Source organism: Neodiprion pinetum, chromosome 1, assembly GCF_021155775.2.
Source record: "Neodiprion pinetum isolate iyNeoPine1 chromosome 1, iyNeoPine1.2, whole genome shotgun sequence".
Taxonomy (NCBI): Eukaryota; Metazoa; Arthropoda; class Insecta; order Hymenoptera; family Diprionidae; genus Neodiprion; species Neodiprion pinetum.
The window spans coordinates 24,107,087-24,130,722 of NC_060232.1; the positions used below are offsets into that span (position 1 = coordinate 24,107,087).

Consider the following 23,636-nt stretch of genomic DNA (forward strand, 5'->3'; position numbering starts at 1 on the left):
TGTTTTATTTTTCGTCCAATGCCGCGTTGTGATTCGAGTCAATCAAATACACACAATATCTTTCCATCATCTGCCATTACTGTTATTTTATCGAGGCGATCCTTTTACCTGCACACTTTCTTTTTAATGCGATATTGCGATGGAATCATCGCTAGGTAGAAACCAAAGCGTATAATAAATTCGAATGAACTATAAAATTCATAATTTTGTTTCGCGAGCATAGAGGATGACATGCAAATTTTTCTTTTGAACGAGTTACGGCGATTAAATAATCCGCGCATATAGAACGATCTATGATAACGCGTTGCATCGGCCTGTGACAAGTGATATTTGATCCACAGTACTGACTGTGAATATCAGAGAGAATTTTCAATGCGCCTCACATTCGCAATGCGATTACCACTTGAATAGGTAACGGACTTATTAGCGATCTAATCGATTACCGATAAATCACGGCAAGAAAAATGGATCCATGATTTCGAACATTCTTAGTTTGTCGTGTCCCATCACGCGACCGTTATCTGAATAATTCCGAAGTGTCACGCGCGATTCCAGACCATTCGGTAAAATTGTTGTTTTTACTTTTTCCTCTTCCCTCTCACGTCTGCAGTTTGCGTTTATTGTTCAAAGGTTGAATACCGATTTGAGGCTGATAATATTTAATAATTTTACCGTCATTGTAATGTAACGTGACTGAGAACCATGTGAATTGAAAACTCGTTAAACTGGCGCATTGATTGATTTTTAGAAATTCAATGAAAGCAAAATTTCACGTTTTCATTTCATTATCTTTAATCTTACTGTTCACTAGATCAGACCTTTTAACTGCCAAGTTAGAACTACATCCAGACTATTTTCACGTCATATTCAGATTAACCGCATGCGACATTCCATCTACCGTAACATGTAACATCCGATACGAAACAGCAAAATGTGTGTAACAACCTCGTCGTAGAAAATTGTAAGAACTTAGAATTTGAAAAATCGTCTTTATGTCTGTATAACAAATCCTACATTTGTTGTGAGAATGTCTATTGTGTATTTCTTCATAACTTTTTCAATTCTTCATCACTGCCACGTAGAGAAACTACATAAAATCATCACTAAATTCAGATCAACATTTATACTTCATATTCGTTTTTTCAGTTTACATTTTTATTTTGTACCAAATAATATATACACTGTAAGATTTTTAATTTCAATCTTAAAACAAAAACTACAAAAGTGTACAAGCCCTTAGGTCACCGAGCATGTCCGAGGAGCATGGCGATGTATTCCTAACAAATTATAATGATTGATATTGTAATACTTGTACTCCAAACGTGTACAATGAAATCACATGTCTCGCATAATCTAAATGCAGTTTACTTCACAGCACAGAAAATCAACATTACGCGAATATAAACGCAATATAAAGAGGCGCTATATGTTGGCAGAGAATTTAATATCTGTTGCCTTGCAAACATCGCATTTCATTATGAAAATCATATTTTATCGCTACATATTCACTTGAATCATCAAAACAGAACCCTAACAGCTTGCAAAAACTTTTCTGTCCATTCGTACTCGTAGAATCAACCAGTTTATGCGGGCCAACGATCAGCTGATCACTCTTCTCATCGCCATCTTTGATTATGGTTGTCTTTCTCGCCGATATTTGTGGAATGGCAATCGGGATCTCCTGTGAGAAGAAATTATAAAAGCTTTTTGTGGTTCGTTCGAAAGTACGAAACCAACTACCCAGATACACACCTGACATTGGGTATACACATATACCGTAGCGTATGCACACAGAGAGTCCTAACTTGAACTAACCGCGAAAACTCTGAGCTAACTCGTCTTTTCGTTGACGAGATAGAAACTTGTCGATAAACTTCCGGCACTCATAAGTCAACTCTCAGTTCTTCACGATCATCACGGTGCTAGGTGCGGAAAGAGAGGCCGCATGGGAGGGTGATCCTATCCGAAACTCGAACCGTGACCACTCAGGATCCGGGCGATGTTTGACTTTTCCCAAGAAAAATACCGCGTCAAGTACACCCGAACTTCGCTGCACTGATTGCGAGGGCGATGCATTGCACAGGCTTTCGGTTTGATCTTTGTTTGTTTGTATGTTTTCTATTTCACTTTGCCCTTACTCGATGACCGGAGCTTTTTTTTGAAATCTTCCAAAAACATCAGATTTTTTTAAAACTCGCTCGTGAAACTTTGTACGAATTAAAAAAATTACCACACCCAAAGCTTGCCGCATTTTTTTGAATTTCACTTCATTATCAGAGATTTTGCTATAACTGGTTCATTTACAAATGAAAGCCACAACATTCACGCAACGGGTTTGTATTCAAACGTAGTTGTGACTCTCAATTCTGATTCGGTGGGTAATTTATCGCATCATCATACAAGTGCATTTTGTGATCGGTCATCGGTTTGTAATTAATGTTTTTACGCTTTTCAATTACTCGTAATGCATGGAGCCACGTATGGACTGTTTCGCGGAGTTCAGTGTTTAACTCGTTTCCCTCTAATCAAGCATTCCCAGTAACATGTTTAGTCTACGGACGTTTCGACTGAATTACGATCCATCACCCTGTTGACCCATGCACGTAATAACGCGTGCATGCATGTTGTTCCATCAAAGTTCTATCCAGTTTTGCAAAATATTCTACATAGGTTGATACCTGCTTCAAACGGTGTTCAACTAAGAATCGCGAAAGTCGAAATTTTTAATTTTTATGGAACATGTCGCCAAGTTGGAACATGTTTGAATCTCTGTAAGAAAATTCTAAATAATCATATCGCTATAGAAAGATATTATTTGGCAATATAAGAAAAAAGAAAGGTTACAGATCAATTTGTTTTTTCCTCCTGGAGAGGACTTTGAACATCATGCGGGATCCCGTGGAAGCAATTTGCAACTTTTTTTAAACATGTAACGTACATATTATGAGATATTTCTCCTTCAGTAAACAGAGAATAGCAGCTCCCGAAACTAAAATTGATTACTTATATATAAATTTCACGATTCATTCAATTGAGTTTCGTACATTCCTTCCATGTCTTTACGAATTCAAACCAATGCAATCATGATCACGATGCATCTTAGTGAGGTGATAGTTGATGATCTTTTATGTGACTTTCCGTAGCTTTCTAATATCCCACCATCGTTCGAAGCAATCGTTGGTGAAATTCCCAGAGCAAATAACACGATAACAATCGTAGTGTGATCTCAACCTCCAAACGATTTATTTTAAAGCACTTACCTGTGAATGTTATTCCTTTTTGTGTTGGCAGCTTCTTACAATACTCGCACCTTCCATTATAATTATTTTTATTCACCATTACTTCCGTATAATTTTATCGCGTATTTATCGAACATCTAATATTAACGCTCCAACCTCAAAATGCGGTCAAAACATTTTTTTTTTTTTTTTGGTTGTGTTAACGTTAACAACGTGATACGAAGGATTTATTATATGGAGGATAGAGGCAAAAAGAAGTATCTCATATGGGTTTTCAACTGAAAAAATGTCCACCAAACAGCATGAAATAATGAATGAATATACTTTTTCTGCAGCAACGCCATCTTGATTTCCCTCTACTTTAGAAACACCTTCTACATACGGATGTAGTCCTCCTTACCTCTACCCTCCATAATCAATCGGCTCAATAGGCCAACTCGTATCGAATTAGTAAGGAGATCAGTGCCTTGGACTACCACGATACGAATACAACGGTTCGAATGCATCTCACAATCAATTCCATCTCTGAATCAATAGGGAAAAATTTGTCGTAAAGACAGTCTGTAAACTAATCAAATAGCAGCGTTACAATGGGTTCATATAAATAAAACGTAGGCAGGTTGCACAGGTCTATTGTGTAAACGATGGTGCTTGCGTCGAAGTATATATGGGGTGAAATTATGCTGTATCAGAGACCGTGACGCATCGGACGTTCGCATAATCAAATGAACGGACGTCGGCGTCCGCAGGGCGCAAAGCGCGCCAGTTCGAATGCAAATTTTCCTCATTTTGCATTTTGTCGTCCCAGCAGCGAGTGGTTCGCGTGCCGTTGTACAGCTGCAAGCCCGGTGCTTGCGATTATACATCGCCAACGCAGTTGTCTACATTTTACTGCAGAGTCATGAATACGTTACGAATGCACAGCCCGCGGGATATGGAGCGCCGCCGAGTGGTGCAGAAGAGAACACTCTCTTACCATTTTTCGAAAAGTCCGTGCAGTCGACCCGCAAAAATTGTATTAGTTCTTTTAATTCCGGTCCCAAGGATCCATCCATATATTATATGTACACGTTGTACATACGTAGCCATGTATCCTCCGATGCAGCTCAAAAGCGTAAGAGCCACGGTTTCTTAACTCCCGTCCTGCTGCACTTCGGCAAAACGAGATATGACGGTTTATTACACACTTGTAGAAGGGAAACTTTTACTCCAATATACGGAGTCACCGAAGATTAACGAGGGACTTATTAAACTCAAAGAAACGATACCGAAATTCCGTTTCACTGAGACTATTCCCAAGAAAATATAGCGACTGAAACGAATTGTGCAATATAGCGTTGCTCGTTTAATTCAAACGCAAATATTTGCAACACTGAAATTTTCTACACACCATTCACGATTCAATATTTACGGAATCGCAACAAATATTCGTGATTCGTGCAAATTCACACACCGTGACATTTGCACAAATAGTTAATCAGTACTGCAGTGGCTGACACTTTTCGTTATACGCTAATACGACGCTGTTCATTGGACCCGCAGTGGGAACAAGCGCTGTACCAAGTCCTGAAAAGAACATTTTCGAAAATTGTCTGACTCTGGATGTGAAATACTTTTCGACAGTGTAATTGAATTTCATCAAGCGTGTAAACGGGGAAATATGATAATCAGAATCGATTTTCAGTTCTCATTTATACGAAACACAGCAGGGTGATTCTGAACTAGATTGAAGTAGTTGAGACTTCGCTATCTGAACGATTTTATCAAACTGAACAATGGACTGGTTAAATCAGACCATCGTTGCATTAGGATATGCCATCTCTTTTTTCTTTAAAGTAATCAATCAAGCACAATGCTTCGAAGAAATCTCAGGTACATACTAAACTTTGGATAATCACTGCTGTTGGGATCAAAAAATAGCATAGTGAAAAAATGTCCAGATTATTCAATTATTCAATGCTAATAATTTGAAAGGGTTCGCGACAGAATTCCATGTTTTTTGGATTCGGAGAGCCAGTCAGCCTTCGTACTTTTTACGTGTTTTGAAAACATAGAATTTCGAATCAAAAGGGTTGCAGCTTCCTAACTGTCATTTATTTATTGAATATTTAATGTAAAAAAGCAGTTTCAATTATTTATCGTCAATTTAAGTGCTTCGATCGGTCCAGCAAAGGTAGTGATCCAAAAATAACAAACCCTTTGTGGGATGATTTTTTTCATTTATTTGAAATTTTCCCAATTTATGGGATCTTCTTTAAGATCTACTCTACTACAATGCAACTTTAAAATTTTACCGAACATAGTTCAAGTTGTGAAAAAAGTATAGTGTAATTTTCAGCCGAAAGCTCTTTTTTGTTCGGTGGTAGTAATTTTTTGAAAAACAATAATTTCGCACTAGTAAACAAAAAAAAAAAAAACCCTAAAGAAAATTCCTTCTATCGCTGCTGGCAAGGAGTCAAGTATTATTATTTAGAACCCAAAACTATGGAAGACTCCCGAAACCTGTCCCGTTTCGCGTGGAATACCCTTTACACAGCCTACTTCGTGAACTCAAAAAAGATCAATACTCAGAATGACTTGGCATGACTTTAAATAAACTGAAATAACATGAGAAATTCATTTAATGTCAAGGAAGTTTAAGTGACTTCAACTTTATTTTCAACGGTTTCACATGAATTAAAGTGTCTTTAATTGTATTGCACGGTTTCAACAAATAACTACCTGCAAAAATTTAGGTGAATTCGCAAGACTTCAAATATCGTCAATTGAATTAACGCGACACACATGAATTAATACGTCCTCATGTGATTTCGAATCATGTGAAGCAAATTCTCAAGCATAGTATCTCGCATTGAAAATCCTCGACATTTATAGAAATTTAGAATTAACAATTAATCACTAATTTTCTGAAGCGTTGCTTCTGTGAAATATTCCGATTGAAAAAAAAGCAACCCCAACGATGTGACGTCAAATCGTGTAAAATATCTTGTTGTCAGACCTTACGAATAATTAGACGAGCAGAAAAAAAATGTCACACACAGTAAATCCTGCCCGGATTCATGACCCGGTGCCTTTTAGGTGGGATTCCAATGTAACGTGCTATAGTATCCACGAAATGATTATGCGATGTTTATTTCGATCGCTCTGGCCGAATTACCCGAACATACGTTACCGAAATAACAAGAGGGATGACATACCGGAACACTGAAACAGGCGGGTTGGAGGGTGTAATGCATCGGCTAGACTCGTTTAATTCGCCAGCTCCGACGCGAGTATTATTACGACGGCGCCCGACGTAGTAAAGCGTCGCGACGGCGACGGGTTGTCATGGCTCGAACACACCGTGGCAGGATTTCCCATCAGCCATGAGCTATATGTACCAATAATGGTCTAGCGATCCAACTTGCAAAATCCAACAGAGCATTCGGTAAAAGTCCAACAGACCGTGAGTGAACGAGAAAAGCGTCGAGTCATAACGTCGGCGGCGTCGCATAAATTCAAATTTCATACATAGGTCGTTGATGTATGTTACACTTACAAATGGTCCGAAAGATAAACTATATACCTGCATATCCATATACCAGATTATCCTCCATTTTTTATTTCGGTTTGTTCTCTCGCCGTTTGCTTTTTTTCTTTTCTTTTTCTTTCTTGTCTTTTGTTCATCTTTTCAGTTTTTGCACACCCTGCGGGAAAAATAACAGTTTGCTTCCGAAGCTATTTATCACTCCCGTTCCAGAAAGAGAGAGAGAGAGAGAGAGAGAGAGAGAGAGAGAGAGAGAGAGAGAGAGAGAGAGAGAGAGAGAGAGAGAGAGAGAGAAGGAGAGAGAAAAAACAAACACACGCACGCACGCACGACGGAATAAAAAATGATCCGTCAAGTAGCCGATAATTACATCGTTCGTATCAATGAGGTTTCTCTACACTAAAAAATTGGCTTCAAAAATTATTTCAATTATTAAGATACATTATCAGCCCTGACCAACTTTAAGAAATTTTCTCACTTTACAAAATACGTTCACCTGCCTACTAATGAAAACAATAAAATTACTTCCGTCGGTAATATATCAAACTGTTTAACAGGTTGATAATAATAATTCATGTTATAAAAAGTTAATTATTAATAATGATAATAATAATTAATAATTAATGATAATTATCATTATTATTATGATAAAAAAAACGGAGAACAACTTTACAAAAATCACATCAAGCCGATCAGTATTACATGAAATGATTTTCGAAATTGCCAACATATTACGAATCTAACTTTGAAGTCACAAAACTTTGCGAATAGAGGTATACTTACCGTCTGTATTTCAATGGAGAAAGAGCTTCAGAACTATGTCGAGAATTTATAATTCATTTGACTCGCAATAAGATTCACAAGATTTTGCAAATAACTTTGTACAATTGAAACTAAATGCAAAAAGGAGGCCTCTTTTCGTCTCGCGTATTTGCAATATTCGTCTCTTTGGCTCGCACTGCACAATATACTATTAATTCATAGTTCAGAAGCCGATTATGCAGACTCACTGAAAGTTCGTAGTTCTCAAAAGTACGATTTACAAAACTCGTTCAAATTAATTTCGAACGGCCTGACTTTCCGGGTATTAAAGGAGCCGCTCCTTGGAGTATAAAAATCTATCGATTACGCGGTGAAACGTTGAAAGACAACAGATTCAAAGACTCACTCACCGACAGTATAATCCACTTTGCAAGTATAATTTGGTCATTACAGCGGCGGTACTATCGGCACAAGCAAACAATTAATACACTCAGTCGACGATCACGAAGTAGATACATGAATGATAATTGTATTTCAACAAGAAGCAGGAATTCCTGTAGAATCGGTTGATACTTTTTTACAACTATGGAAGTAACCCAAGGGAACGGGTCTCAGTGATTACCAAGAATTGTGATCCGGTTTGAATCTAGGATGAAATCGAGCCGAGCTTGCGGAGGGTCGGAAGTCTTAAATTGATGATCAGATTAGGAAGTGGTTCGTCAGAGTGTTTCACAGTAGGTTGCGTATAGCGGCATCGCGCTCTATGGTAATGCGTATCAGGGTACATTTCACGGCTGATTGAGGCGCCAGCAGCCAGGCCATAGACAATTCCCCAAAGGGTTCCGATATAATGGCTTACACAAGGTAATATAGTCCATCGTATTACAGTTACAAGCCCTTGCAGGTTCTATGTGCTCGGGGTTGAAGCAGGTTCATTAGCAGTGCACACAGAGCAACTCGTTTTAATCATCGCCACTTCCTCGCGTTATCCTCAGCCCGGTGCAACGAGCAGACATCTGGGGTAGACCTACGGATTATGATCCTGATCCGAATCGTCACCGGTAGGCAGTCGCAATCGTCACTTAGGCGTCCCAAGTCACCTACAACTAACCGACCATTCTATTGCGGGAACACAGTTTCTGATCATTGCGATCCTTTTTTCTCGCTAGAACAAGGACTAAACGTTAGATTTGGCCATACGATAAAATATTCTCACGAAGTATGTGAGGATTTTTATCGAAAGTCTACAATCACATGTCTCAAAGAATGTGACTACCTTCCATTTGAATAGCATGTAAAAACATCCTTGTTGTAGTTTCTTCGAAGGATAGCAAAGTTGGTTCTGGATGCCGATATAGTTACCGACACTTATCTAGTTACCGACTTATCCAAGACACAAACCTTTTTCTAGAAGGTTTGAGGGGTATCCCCACTCTGACTGTCCGACTTCATCGACCGTCGGAATTTGGATCAGTCCATCCTACGCTTGAGGAGGATTTCTATTTAAGGAAAAACTTACGTTCAGACCTTACTTCGGCGAGAAAAAAAAAAAAAAACAAAACAAAAACAATATGTTGTCCTAATCTGAAACAGTCTAGTAGTAGGGTTATTAGTACCGCTGACCTTACGCCACTTGGCTAACCCCCATCTTGCGCACGGGATCGCTCGCCGTGAAAAAGATATGCTAAGTACACCGTCAGCACCGGGTTCCTTAATTAGGCGAAACGACATTTATAACGACCATAGAGATACACGACGGTCTAGCTTCCTTCTAGGTGGCCCAGAACTTACACGTTTCGTGTTAGTGCATTTGGCTATATCCGTCGACGACAGTTATTAGAGGCAGGTCGTTAAGGGTGTTTTAGTGGCAAGATGAAGATGCTATGATATTTCTGTACTATATGCCAAATAATCATCACACCGATGCTTAACCAGCCAGTAAAATTTCAAATATACAAAAATGGAAGGAGAGAAAATTGTGTCTAAATTATAAAACAGCAACAATTTAAAAACAGGTTCTAGAATCAATTCAGAACGCGTTGAAAATTATTAAACTCTGGTGTTATTCGTCCAATTCTCATATACTGAAATGATTTAATTTTGCGAAATACTTTTTCAGACATTCAATTAAACTTGACTGATTTTCTGCGATTATTTCGTTTCATGAACGTCGGAATATTGTAAACAGTTATTTTTGCGAAAGATAATGACTAACGACCGTCTTGAACTTGAGTATTGTTCTAAAGTACGGCTGACGAACAATTTCATTCTTCAACTTTTGAATAGGTTGAATAATTAAACTGTATGATATACTTTACGTCTGTCATCGCATCGTGCATAATTATTTATACACATCAACCAATGCGAAATTCAAATTCGCGTTCTGACACAGTAGACAATTTCGTAAATACCGACAATCAGACATACCAGATGTACTTAAGATTCACGTTATGAATTTCACATGAAGTTAAATAACATAATACAATCGAGAAAATTGGCGCGATGTCAGTTACACCGAGTTACACGCGACGAATGGGGAGAGTAATTAGATCTTTGTTGTAGCACGGTTGTATAAACTGAAATGAAGATGCTTGGTCTCAAGTGACTTGAAGCAAGGCACAAAAAGCGCCACAGAATCCACCCGCGCATTGCTCTGTTGCTATGCGAGATTAAACTACCAGAAGAATTCCAACCTCTACGCTTTAATCTTTTGCCATGTCACCCGAGCCTTCATCCCCTGATATTTCCTCTTAATTGCTCCCATCACCTGCGCTAAAATGTGAAAAAAAAAAAAAAAAATCATGAAAGCAGTACGAGAGGAGGTCCTGACGCTTGCAGTGTATAAAATAACACCTCTTTACATACATGCTCGAGCCATGGACAGTTTCTGACTTAATTTTCTAATTTAAGAAATGGATAAGTACTCTTCCTTCGCCGAGGACATCTCCCTTGCCCGCTTCTAGCGCATCTAGCGGCACTGTCAAGGTAAATTGAGATTTGATCCGATCAACGACAATTATTCTCGTAATGCTTTACACAAGCGTATATACTTATATATATATATATATATTATGTCTCTTTGTCTATCTCTCTCGCCCTCACTGTGCTCATTCTGTCTGCCTCGAACAATCTTCATAACGCAATAAAGATCTGCTTCTACAGAATTTTTTTGACGCATTATACATAAATGTATGTGCAAGTATAATGTACGCATATATCTGTCATTTGCTTCGAAGCAATTATTTTCGAGAATACAGTGACAGTTTTCTGGAGAGAGATTGTTATAAAATAATATGACATACTGAAATCTTTAAGTTTTCCTAATCTATCGTATAAGTCCCTATAATTTTTCGACTGTTGTTGAAAGCTCCTCCGAAATATCCGCCACTTGCAATGTAAGGAAAATATCATGAAGGACAAAACCATCTTCAGGGATATTCGTCAATGCATACTCATTTTCCAACCGAAATGTTCAAAACCTTCATTCTTATAATTTAAATACAACTTCTGGGTTGTTTAAGTCTACCGTGATTTTTTTTTTTTTTTTTTATGTCAACGAAATTAAGACGCGGCACCATCACTAAATCATTAAAACTGGAACATTGAAATTTAAATATATTTCCATTTATGTGCAAAACCTTAGACCGAATCACCCACCAAATAAAACGACTTTTGTTAAATAATGAAGATATTTCTGAAAAAAGATATCACCAAAAAACAAAGCTCATATTTGTGTGAATTAGGCATGAAAAAAATTCGCACATCGAATGGCGTGAAAACATATCTAATTTCAAAGCAGAAAAGTTAAGTTATGTTACTTCAATTGTACGCAATTTTTATGAAATCTGGAAATAGTTGCACGACTTTAGGCAATAAAACAGTTACCAAATCAATTTCCTGGGATAAGCAACTAAAGTAATAGGCATTAATAGAATAGAATTGTAAAACAGAAGTAAAAGTCATCTGTTCCTGATGGTGCCACGTTCTTAAACCATAAAAGTTGACAAAATTTTTCACAATTTATGATTAAAAATTGAGCTGAATTTCCAAGATATTGATAAGTGAATTGAAATAATTATTATCACGCCAACGCAAATCAGCAGACGATTGTTTTGCAAACTAATCGCTCGCTTGCAACTCAGGTTGTCAGCCATCAGGCGTTACGTACTACAAGCACCAAAAAGCATCGAAAACGGAAAGCGGATGTCGCGTTGGTTCTGTAATAAATAGGCGACACCCTGGGATGGATATTGTTTTTTTTTTTTTTTTTCTATGTATTTTTCGATAGGTAAAAAAAAACGTTCCATACATTTCTCTTTTTTACTTCTATCTCTGTACACGGGAATTGGGAACGTGGCGAAACGTGGTAAACGGTGAATTTAAAACCGTTGATACCGGGGCGCTAAAATCTCGAGGGAATGGGCCGAGTATGAATTGTGCAACATACGAATAGAGACGCGTGCAATCGAGTGCCAATATTTTCCGCTACACGAACCAGCGTATATCGCATTATGCCATCCTTGCGAGAATATGTAGTCAGAGATCGCATAGAATTTTATGTTCGAATATTCCGCGGTAAAGATAGAAGTGAAATCGCGAATTCTTTAACGCGTAAAAAAAATTTGAACAGAAACATTTTCTACTTTTGTCGCAAAATTTTTAGGACGCAAATGAAAATTGTAAACGGAATGGCGGATGCTGGTGTAAAATTCCATACCGTGCTATATTTCGTAAACATAACTTTGTATGTGTACATACACTGTTTCATCTACGTGAGCGTTATTTGCGGAAACAAATACTGGCCCTTTTTATTAATTTACATCAGAGATTTCGCGTTTGGTGTGTCCACAAACCTTTAAAGATGAAGCAATATTGAAAATGAATAGCTGTTTAGTCGTAAAATACGAATTTTCGAAAAATTACACAATTGAGAATTGAAAATTTGCAAGAAGTTTATGATATTAAATGAATATTTTGCCTTTTGAAATTAAAGTAAAAATGATACACTCAATGCTTTCCTTACGTTTAAACAAAATAATTTATGCTTCCGAACTTTCTTCTACAACGAGTAATCGATGAATTCATGGAAGAACTAGTGCAAAAAATGATATTTTTTATATTTTCATAAAATTCGCGTCATTATTTTCGTATATCACACATATTTTTTTTTATGAGTATGTAAATTCTCGATTTCTTCGATCATTTTTTCACTCACGCGTAAAACATTTTTCAATACTTTCCGTAAGCTGATCAAGGAAGGTGTTGAAAATTTCGCTGTAAGTGATTAAAAAACAAGATGTGCATAAAAATAAGAGAGGTAAAATATAGTACATAATGTGCGTATAATCGCATGCGCAGCTGGTATGGCGCATGGTGAAAAAATATCTTTATCGTCGAGTTTCACTGTCACGTTTCACCCTTCGGTTTAAAAGATGCGAAATCCTGAGACGAATTTAAAAATATCAATGGAGATTGCCTGACGCTACCAGACTTGTAAGATCACACGGTATATATCCTACACGTTTATGGGAGTTTATTCGTCGAAAATCGATCATTTTTGTTAATACCAATACGAGAGAGTCGTAAGTGAGTACTTATCAAATTATCATATTCATAAAGTACGTTTGCAATCCCAGTATCTTCTAGTTTTAGATTTTCAAAGAGATCTTCGTAGCTTACACGTATAACGGTTAAACAAGTTCTGAATTTACCACTATCTGATTATATAATAAATAAACCGTATTGCTATTTTAGAGTGAAATTGAACGAATCTACTAAATTTCTAAAACTTTTTAATCAATTTGAAATGAAACATCGATGTCTGAGCTTTCATTTATAATACCAGTATTTTTCATTTTTGTATCTTTATTGAAGAGATCTCGTTAACTTACGAATATATATATATACGTTTAAATTCGATAATTACTCAATGTACGACCATCTTGTAATAAAATCAACCAACCTCCTGAGAAGAGGGAAAAATTGAATGAAATTTCGCAGGACTTATCATTGAGACGAATGTTACTATATGTTAAAGAATATCCTTCGTCTATTAACAGAAACTAACCAAATTTTCGTAAATTTCTTTCTGCTTGCAGCTTGCACACCGGGACATACATCGTGTTTTGTTTTATTGTAGCCTTACCTCATACTCCCGACATCCTCGCCTTTCCTGCCCGTCCCCGACCCCAAATAACCCGCAATTCCCATGTTTTACCCAATGGACCTGCCCTGCTTTACGCTTATACTCTACATACATCCGTTCTTTCTCCAATTTACTATTTTGTTTTCGAATGATTTCTGTATCTCCTTCTCTCAGTATTATTTCTACGTTTTTCTCTTCTCTACTCTCTTCTTATCTATTTCATCTTTGAACTTGCTGGTTCTGGGGCTGTTACTCAACTTAAGGTAAGTCTGTATACTCGATTAATTCATCCCGAAACAACGTGTTCGTACGACGTTGACGATTATTAGTTTAAATGTTAAATTTTATCTGCATACATAGTAAAATCTGTTCAATTTTGTGACAGTTGAATTATTGTAACAACAGTTTATACAAATCCAAATGCTATAATCACATTTCCGTGAAATGATTAAAAATACGAGTTTCATCCATTAGAAAACGAATTTATGTAATTTTTTTGTACATGTTTCAATCGACGTGAATTTTTACATCATAATTACTCTCTCTCTCTTTTCTCGTTCTCCCTCCCGCTGGCCTTATCGTTCATAACGTTGACTTTTAACTTCGGAGATTGAATCAATCCGTAACATTTTTTCCATTCCTTCTTTGAACTTTATAATAAATTATTATTCAATTTCGGCAATTAATTAAACCAAGTAATCTACTTGTTACAGCAATTTTATGGAGTTGTATTTGCGTACTCGAATTACAAGAGCTTCTATAATCTCACTAATTTTGTCCATAATTGTAGAATTGCGTCCTTGATTATGCCAAAAAAATTACAAACGCAAACAAAAGTTTTATGCTACAAAAAGAAAAATTTTGGTACAGAGGCAAGAAGTGAAAGCGATTTATTGCATCATTTGATATTCGTTCAATTATACTTCACACCTCGATAAGGGTTGTAATAAATCAGTGAAATTCACATATTAAAAAAATAGGAGAAGAAAAAAATAGAAAATACCAAGGTTTATTTCGTTTTACAAATGCAAGGATTATTTACTTTACACGATTCTGATAATTTGTATTTATAAAAAATGTTGCATTTCTTAGAACTATTCCTTTTCATTCTTTTCTTAATTGTGCCATCAGTTGGAGCGTTTTTTTTTTTTTTTTTTTTTTTTTTTTTTTTTTTTTTTTTTTTTTTTTTTTTTTTTTTTTTTTTTTTTTTTTTTTTATTATGCCCTCTTCTACAAAAGTGCTGAATTCTATAAACAGTTTTGTTGTCGACTGTATCGTGACCCAGGCCGTGGGACGTAACTGTTACATCAACGAGTCGATTATAAATCCAGGCAACCCAGAAAATGAAAAACTTGTACCCCAACTGAACCCCAAGGCACGGTACAAGGAGAGAACGCAATGTGCAATGGGCTGTTATGAAAGACGGAAAACGCAAAGATGCCTGTGTTACTCAAGTACTCGCATTCAAAGTTCGGGGTTGCCTTGATGGATATGTCGGAAGAATAAGACCATGTACGTACACTACCGTAATTTGGTAAATGCGCGAAAAATCTGTCCCGCGCGCAGAGGGCGCCACCGGAAATCGAAGCGATCAAACTGAAAATTCGGAGCGCTCGGCGCGAGGGAGCATTCCAAAATTATCACCCAGCGCGACAGGTCGCTAAGCGACCCAGTAACGAGTTTCTTTATCAGAAACTTCCAAGATAAACTATAAGCAGTCTGTTAGTGACTATTGACTACGACTATAACTATCGAAGGACAATAATTCTGTTAATTTCAAAAAGCAATAGAATCCCATATTTTGAAAAAACGGACTTAATGAAAAAGTGGAAATTCGAAAAATTGCAGTAGCTACCAAAATTTTTGCTTCATCAATCGTGGACGTAAAACTTTGAAGGAAATCCCGTTACTCGATATCCTTTCACGTATGTCGGCAGGAAATATTCTACAGGCTTCTGTTGAATTAGGACCTCATGGTTTGCCATGTGCAAATATGTAGCTTTGAGATAATTGAATTTCAAGTTCGATGTACACGTGCAAACAGTGCGTACGATCCCCCATCCACGAATTGTGGATCTCAAAATATTTTCGAATGTTTAATGAAAGTCAAGTTAAGAAGAAAAACACTAATACGAGTCAAAAGGTGCTTTTACACCAGCAGGACAGTTTTATGCAACCGTCAATTCTGTTGTTAATGTTCAAAAAAGAAAAAACTCTCGAAATATCTTATGAACAATATTTATTTATATTGATTTACAACTGGCCATTCGAGTATTTCATTCTGTAACGTGGACACAACATAATAATAATAATAATTTTGACGGTTCGTCATTCACCCTGTATGACCCTTTAATTCTGAAGTAGACATATAAAAACGCTAATTGTTTTCACGTGTAAGCATTCCCGGGTAATAATTGATAGGACAATGAAAAACGATGAGAAAAGAGAGTCTGAAACGCTTTGCTAATAATGTATAGGACGTACAGTCGAGTCGTAAAAGTGGTCGAAATAATAACTTGATAGAATGGAGACTTAGATAATCTAGTTGCATGTGATTAAAAAAAAAGTCCCCGCGCGACAGGAAAAAAATTTTAAATACGGAAGATTTTATATCGGAAGACCTCTTTATGTCAACAATTTTGGAAAAATAACATCACCTTATCAATTTTTATCGAAAAATCCATCATGCTTGTCCAATTTTGATTAAACAATAATTCGGTTTATTTTTGAATGAATTTGCTGTAAATAGTTTGAGATAAATTTTTATTAACAACGATGTCTTCGTCACTAAAATACAAGTTTATCATCTGTAGATTATGATGATTATACATAACGGATATTTTTTACCAACGGACGAGCTCAAAAAAAATTTCTTTCCTACAATTTGTAGTGCACTCACTTATGAGTGAATCAAGACTGAACAAAACTATAAGGACTTTCCAGTAAAAATAGTTGAAAAATATCATTACGGTTTCTTAGGATTCAGATTTGTTGTTTCGTAAAAGTTTGTTTACTTTATTACTTCAAGTTTCGCCAGCAAATAGTTCGGAATTAGGCGCATTCGGAACTTTTCAAATTTAGAACTTCAACCCCAGCTGATTTTGTGTCTAGCGCGTATCGTGATCCAGGATCAAAAAATTCGTTAACCTTTTTTCACATTTCCGTTTTTCCGTCTGTTTCGCAGATATTACAGCTGTGGCCGAGATTTTCTAGTAGCAGTCATACGTTATCACGACCCTTGAACTGCTGGCCAAACTCCATGCCTCTTCGTCCGACCAGAACTTTTGAAGAGAAACTTTAGTGAAGTTGATTGGAAATTCCAACACCTGAATCCTCTTCACATTGTTCTCGAAAATTTCAGAAGCTCCGACGGTAAGTATATTCAAATTTTAAAACGTCACTCACTGTTTTGCTTGACACGACGGAACTTGACAACGAAATGAATAGATAATACCAACGTACCTGAGGTCTCGTTGCACAGTTTCATTGGAAGTTTAACCTGGAATTGTATGTTTGGGTTCTTCAGATTTGCAAAAACTTTATCTTTGGAGTGGTGGTCAAGTTTTAAAATATTCATGTGCTAAAATACGAATTTAAATAGGGAACAGAAGGAGTGGATTAATAAAATTTTAAGTAAGCATACGACACTTCAAGTAGAATTCAAACATTTGAACCGATAAGAATTATTCATATTATTTAATATTGTTTCACCGTATAAATTATTACAACATCGCGTAATACACGAATATTTTCAAACTGCAAAGCACGAATACCCACACTGAGAAAAAAAAGTAATCAAACCAAACAACTAATTTTCTTGATTTCCAGTTTATTTGGTTCGAATAATTTATCATTCGGAACAACCACTTTTTAGTTCAAACAAAAATATTGATGCATTGATATGAATGCAAGTACGTATTTATTTCATAGTATTAAACTGAATATTTCGGAACGACAACTTCCCTTGAATCAACAAACCTCATTTAATTCGTGAAAGAATAGTATTTTAACCGCTGAACATATCGATTCAAAAGTACGGAGAGATTGGAAATAATAATCCCACGCTTGCTGAAATATCCACATTATTGCCAGATAGTGTATTTGGCTCAATGTGATGTTTGTCCGACATAACCAACGATAACTCTGATCACAGAAACGTGTCATATGTTGAAAAAAGAATTTTTTTCACAAGACAGGTCTTGATATTCATTTAGGAAAATTATTTTTTTCGTCAGATTATATAAGCTACTTCAAACAAAAAAAAATCCATCCAAGTAAATGAGGATATGATTGAGTGGAACCAAGAAATAGTTATTGAGTTGCTGTATGTACCACATTTAATTCAAGTTATTGACTAATACAATAATTTGTCTACGAGATAATAGAAACATGCTTTGAAACGAATAGAGAATATATTCAGCGTAAAGAATAAATTCATCGGTCAGTCCTATTACATACAAGGAGAATATAATAGTCAGTTTTGAGCAATCGAAATTGATATTGACAACAAATAGACAGAAACTATTGACACACGTTCAATTTATAATTCGACATGTAAAACAAATAAGTTTACAAGTTTTACCCATTAAATATCGGGTAAATCTCCTATATCATTTTGAGTAGACAGAATTATAAATGATATAATTCAAAGATTACAGTTTGTGTGCTTGAGTGACTCTAATGTTCAAACAATCCAAGAGATTTTTGTAACAACAAATTTCATTGCCTGTTTTCAACCAATTGTACTCTTGACTAAAATAAAACGTGAATTGAAGCAAGCTCTATTCATTTTGACAAAAAAATTTGATATTTTTAAAAGAACACGATTGAGGTACGTTCAATCAAATTTTTAGTCATTTCAATCACACGTTTCCTTGATACAGAATTCACATTGTCGCATGGAACTCATGGACGATTCATAGGCTCGATTTAGATCTATATTAAGTTGTCGCAAGAATTTCATCCGACAAAAGTATTTTCTTGAATTAAGTAAGTATTGCGTTCGGCGCGTTTGACTATAGAATTTAGCCGAATCAAACGAATATCACTTGACTCAAATGATCCTTTCCCTTCGTGCACTTTCGCATTTGTATAATATTACTATGGATTTCCCCACATTTCCTTTTTATTCAAATAATATTTGAACCGTAATTATTGTAACAATATCCCATGTTACTAGAATTTTGTAGTAACGGTACAGATAAAATTTTCCTCATTACCCGTGCGCAGTTTCTTATCTCGACTCTGAACTGGAAAATGTTACTCCAATTTTCCAGTTGCAAATTAGCATTTCCAATTCAAATTTCTCCACTATAATAACCGATCGAGCCGAGCTGTAAACGCACCGTAAACTGAGAACATGATCTACAGGTGAGGGGAAACTACTTGTTTATCTTAATCACCCCACCATCATGATGCGCAACAGCCGGAGATTATGTGCCGAGGGATTACGTATAAAATGTATATACCTAAATCTCACGTGTTATTTACGGTGTGCTCCTATAGCATGAATATTTCATGATACGGTACCAGCGGCCATAAAGCTCGATGATACGAGCGAATGTTCCACTGAATATTTACTCACGTTCGTGGACACTTTTCGATCGACGATCCTACTGCGCCAAATAACGCGAAACACGAATAGTTATGGCCGCAGCATAGATACTTTGACAAAAATAAAATACCAATTGCGTCACGACGTGTTTCTCGTCGTTTTTGTACGTATAAAATTTATCTGAAAAGGGGGGAAAGAGTGTATTCATTAAACGTAGAATTGTTACAGCTTATATTTTTATCTGAGAAACATGTAAAAATACGAATCACAAGGGTGTTTAGTATCAGAATTAAATTTTTATTCAACTTTCGAATGTTTCAACCACAGATATTCATTTATATTCTTTGCTGAAAACAATCAGTGCTTGAAATTTTCTTTTTTGAAGATAGTTATAAGCTTTGACGGACTGAATGAAATCAATTATCCCGATTTGGACTCATATGACAGTCATTTTAATCACGTGATTTGATGATTTATAAATGATCGATCAACTTGTACGAGTTTATAGAAAGAAATTTTTAAGCCTCATGTCCAGAAGTGAATTGTTTTGTTCATAATCAATCTGAAAAATGGCAAATTAGACAGCAAAAAAATACTGTCCCGTATATTCGTTGCTAATTTTTTACTACATTCTTATGGATATTTTCGTTGTTCTAAACACGTCGTAGTCTTTGAGTATTTCTGTCACAAAAAGTGCATTGCAATACGACAATTGGAACTTTTTATTTTAATGATTCAATTTAACGTTCAGAATTTACAGCCAATTACATAGTAATATTCTTTGTGACAGAAACTGTAGATATCGAAAATTTTATATCGCACGAGGTTTGGTAGATGAAAATCAAAAAAAAAAAAAAATACTTAGTACCGACTTGGTCCTAAGAAATGTGACAAAAAATTAGAAAAGAAATCGAAAATTAGGTGATAATTGGACCCCGATCGAATAGATATAGTTTTTTCCACGTATTTCCAATGCATAAGAGAAATTTCCAATCAAACATAATTAGCGAGAGAATTCTCGCTGTAAAAAACTTGACCCACCCATTCCAAAGTCTATCTAAAAGCTGTGAAAAACTACAAAGTAACGCAGGTACACGGATAATAAGCAAAAGTTTCGAAATTTTGAGCACGTAAACACGTCAACACAGGATTCTGCAACGGTCGCCGGAAGCAACAAGTAGTAACGCTACCCGCGGTGACAGTGAACGATAAAATACAATCATATTTCCCCAAGGCTTTCGCGACATCGATGTGCCAGCCAGCTCGTGCACCGCACACCACGTCGGTCGTGCTTTTCAGCTGCACTGCGAACTTTAACGACAGTTGCACTTGACGATATATCCGCGCTAATAGGTACACCTCCATCCTCCGTTCAACCTGTACCTACGCCTGCCAGTTCCCCTATTCAATTAAAGTCACCCAGCTCCAATATTTCACCGGAAAAATCCTCGGCCACTGCAGCCAACGAGACCAAACCCAGTTATAGGTGTACAGCTTGCCCACCATTCGCTCGTCGAATTCTATCCGTCATGATTACTCGAATTACAAGCGAGTTCAGCAATATTCAAACTTATACACGTACCAATCAGAGTTGAACAGTTTTTCTTTTACTTTTTTTTTTTTATTTATTTTTTTTCATTTTTATATACACGCGGTTTGTACTACGAGATTGATTTTCACTCTGTCAGGTTGATTTGACTATTTTTCTCTATCGTCTAGCACTGAGGCAGAAGGTGTTCATTCAATTGGATGTTAGTTTACTGTGAATGATTTCTCTTATAAAACGTGATGATGCTTTACGCGTTTTTTCATGCGCGTTTTCCGTACGCAAGGTATCCGTTTCTATGACTGTAGACTGAATTCACGACTGCGCATGCGCGGAGAACAGAAAAGATCACTTTTAACTCACAGGAGTCATACTGCGCGCATGCGCTGTCGCAATCAAATCTGACAGTAAGCGATCCTAACCTTAATTTCATGCTTCGTGAACAAACGCGTAACATACTTTTGTTATGCAACGAATCGCGCGCAACAAAAAAGCAGCGGTCTTTTCGCATCGTAGATTCGTGTTCGGCTCACCTACGACACATATTGCAAACTTTTAACGCTCGGCCCGAAAAGACCGAGTTTGCCTCCTTGTTACACAACAGACTATTTCACCAATGCAGCGAAACATTTGATTCAAGGATCTGGACAGTGTAGGTTCCTTTTTTCCAAGCAAACTAAAGGTTTTTTAAGATCAAGTAAAATTAAGTTCCAGCAGTAAAATATTTTCTTCGACACTCGCAAGGAAGTATATCTATTGAGACTGAACAATTTTTTTTCTCCATGTTTTTCCTGTAACAGGCATTAATGCGGTATACCTCTGTGAAATATAACGACGAAATCAGAAATGTAAAAATTATGGATTCCTATAAAAACTAGTCTAGCTTTTCGATGTATATACCACTAAGTGTGCATTGACACGAACTTTGCACAAGTCGTAATTTCGATCTAACAAAACCATGAAAATATACATAGCTATAACTGGCTGCATTTCGATATAAATAATAACACATTTTCTTTCTTAAAGCTTGAAGAATCTGTTTCAGTCAGCCATTCTTGACTAAAGATACAAAAGTTCTAATTTTTCGAATGTACAAGTTTGATTGCTCCAATATGAGAACAGCTTTTACCATTTATCGAGTATTTAATCACCTACACGATCTTACCCATACTCGATGATTTTGAAAAACTCCGCGACGAAATTGGAATGAATATATTTTTTTCAACGTTATTTAAATGGAAAGAAATCACAATATGCTGTGAGACTTGTAGACTTAAGCCTAAAATCCTATACTTGAAGACTTTTCTTAAGCCCAAGACCAATGTTCAGACTTTGCTCCAGCAAAAAAAAATATCACCCACTCTAATTTGATACCGAGTCTAATACACAGGGATATAAGTAATACGACAAGTACTGTGAAACTTGGCGAGGCACGTAAAGCCTGAAGAGAAAACATAAATTTAATAGTATAACGGAAATAAAATTCCCCGAGTATCCGGGCACCCCAACCTGAAATGTTTGCAGACCTTCCTCTTCAAACACAAATAAAGTGGAGCTTTTCACGTATCGAAATACGCTGTGCAGTATATATTACTGAGTAACGCGCGACGCGGCGCCGTTTACTTACGTATGCCTACGCGAATGAAGTAAACAGTCGTTGATTTGATTCGCCATGAGCACACATCGCATAAACGGGCACGAAACCGATGTACGTGTACATATAATATAGAAGATTAGACCCAATAATGGATAACCGGAATTAAGAATTACAATATTTTCCAGGGTCAAGTCATACGTCATTTTTGAAAACAATACAACTCTGGATTCTTTTTATTACTGTAAGTTTTTGCAAATTTAGAAGAGAGTGAATATTAGTCGAAGAACCAAAAAAAATTTATACTAATACCTGTGAACGAAAAAATTGTAATTATTTTTCCGTGTTCTGATACTTTTTTTCTAGATCGTCTGCCCGACAGAATGAAAAAAGATACGAAGTATCTCGCTACGAGAATGATCAAGAATTGAACTAGGATTGCCAAATTTTTTTATAAACACTACATCGATCATTGACTAACTGATTAGTTTATCGGCGAGATTAGAGGTTTCAATTTTTTAATGTTCACATCGTATTCGATGTGGGCAAATTGGAAAACGTGAACTCAATTTGACGTTAAAATAATTTGGGAAACGGGTGGATGACGACTTTCAGCATTGAACCGAATTGTCGAATGAATTGATTAGAATTTTTTATAAACCATTCGTTCAGTTTTTTGTATTGTAATTTATAAATAACATTTATCAATTAATTAATTCAATATATTTAGCTAGTCTGTTGGTTCATCATAGTTGCCTATGTAATGGTATAAATTTAAGAGGCTATGTTAACTTTTCATTTACTCACATACCATTCTATTAGAAATAATTAACCATTATTGTTACTTAATGGTAAACGTTCTTATTCTGCTAAATAATTTCATTCATTCGCGAATTTGAGGATAATTGTTTTCTCTATGAGTGGGCAGTAAAACTTACACATGTCATGTACATACGCAGGCCAATAATAATCAACATGCACCAAGAGACAGTGTGTGATAATATTTTTCAGTCTTCGGTAGAAAACAAAATTTGTTTTGTGTTGATAATTTTTTGCCACATCTAAATCCGATCCAAGTTATATGAATTATGAAAAACAAATATTCACCGCCGGGAAATTGATTCAAAAAACTTAAAACAATCACCAACGCTAGTTTTAAGTAACTGCACTTAAATCTGACCAATTGTGAGCGACATTTGAAAGGACCAAGAAAAAAGTTATTAAACTGACGGAGAATATTCCATATTTGAAGAAAATTACGAGCTTGAGA

General features: G+C 36.1%; 1 protein-coding gene across 1 annotated transcript in view; it reads left to right on the forward strand.

Moving 5' to 3' along the window:
* vn (membrane-bound neuregulin protein vein) overlaps nt 1-23,636 on the forward strand; it is a 271,457-nt gene that overhangs the window by 241,206 nt on the left and 6,615 nt on the right. The window contains exons 6-8 of the mRNA XM_046620013.1: nt 10,438-10,512; nt 13,626-13,935; nt 16,857-17,044. Of these exons, the coding sequence (XP_046475969.1) occupies nt 10,438-10,490 (53 nt within the window). The 3' untranslated portion in view covers nt 10,491-10,512; nt 13,626-13,935; nt 16,857-17,044. The remainder of the gene's footprint in view (nt 1-10,437; nt 10,513-13,625; nt 13,936-16,856; nt 17,045-23,636) is intronic.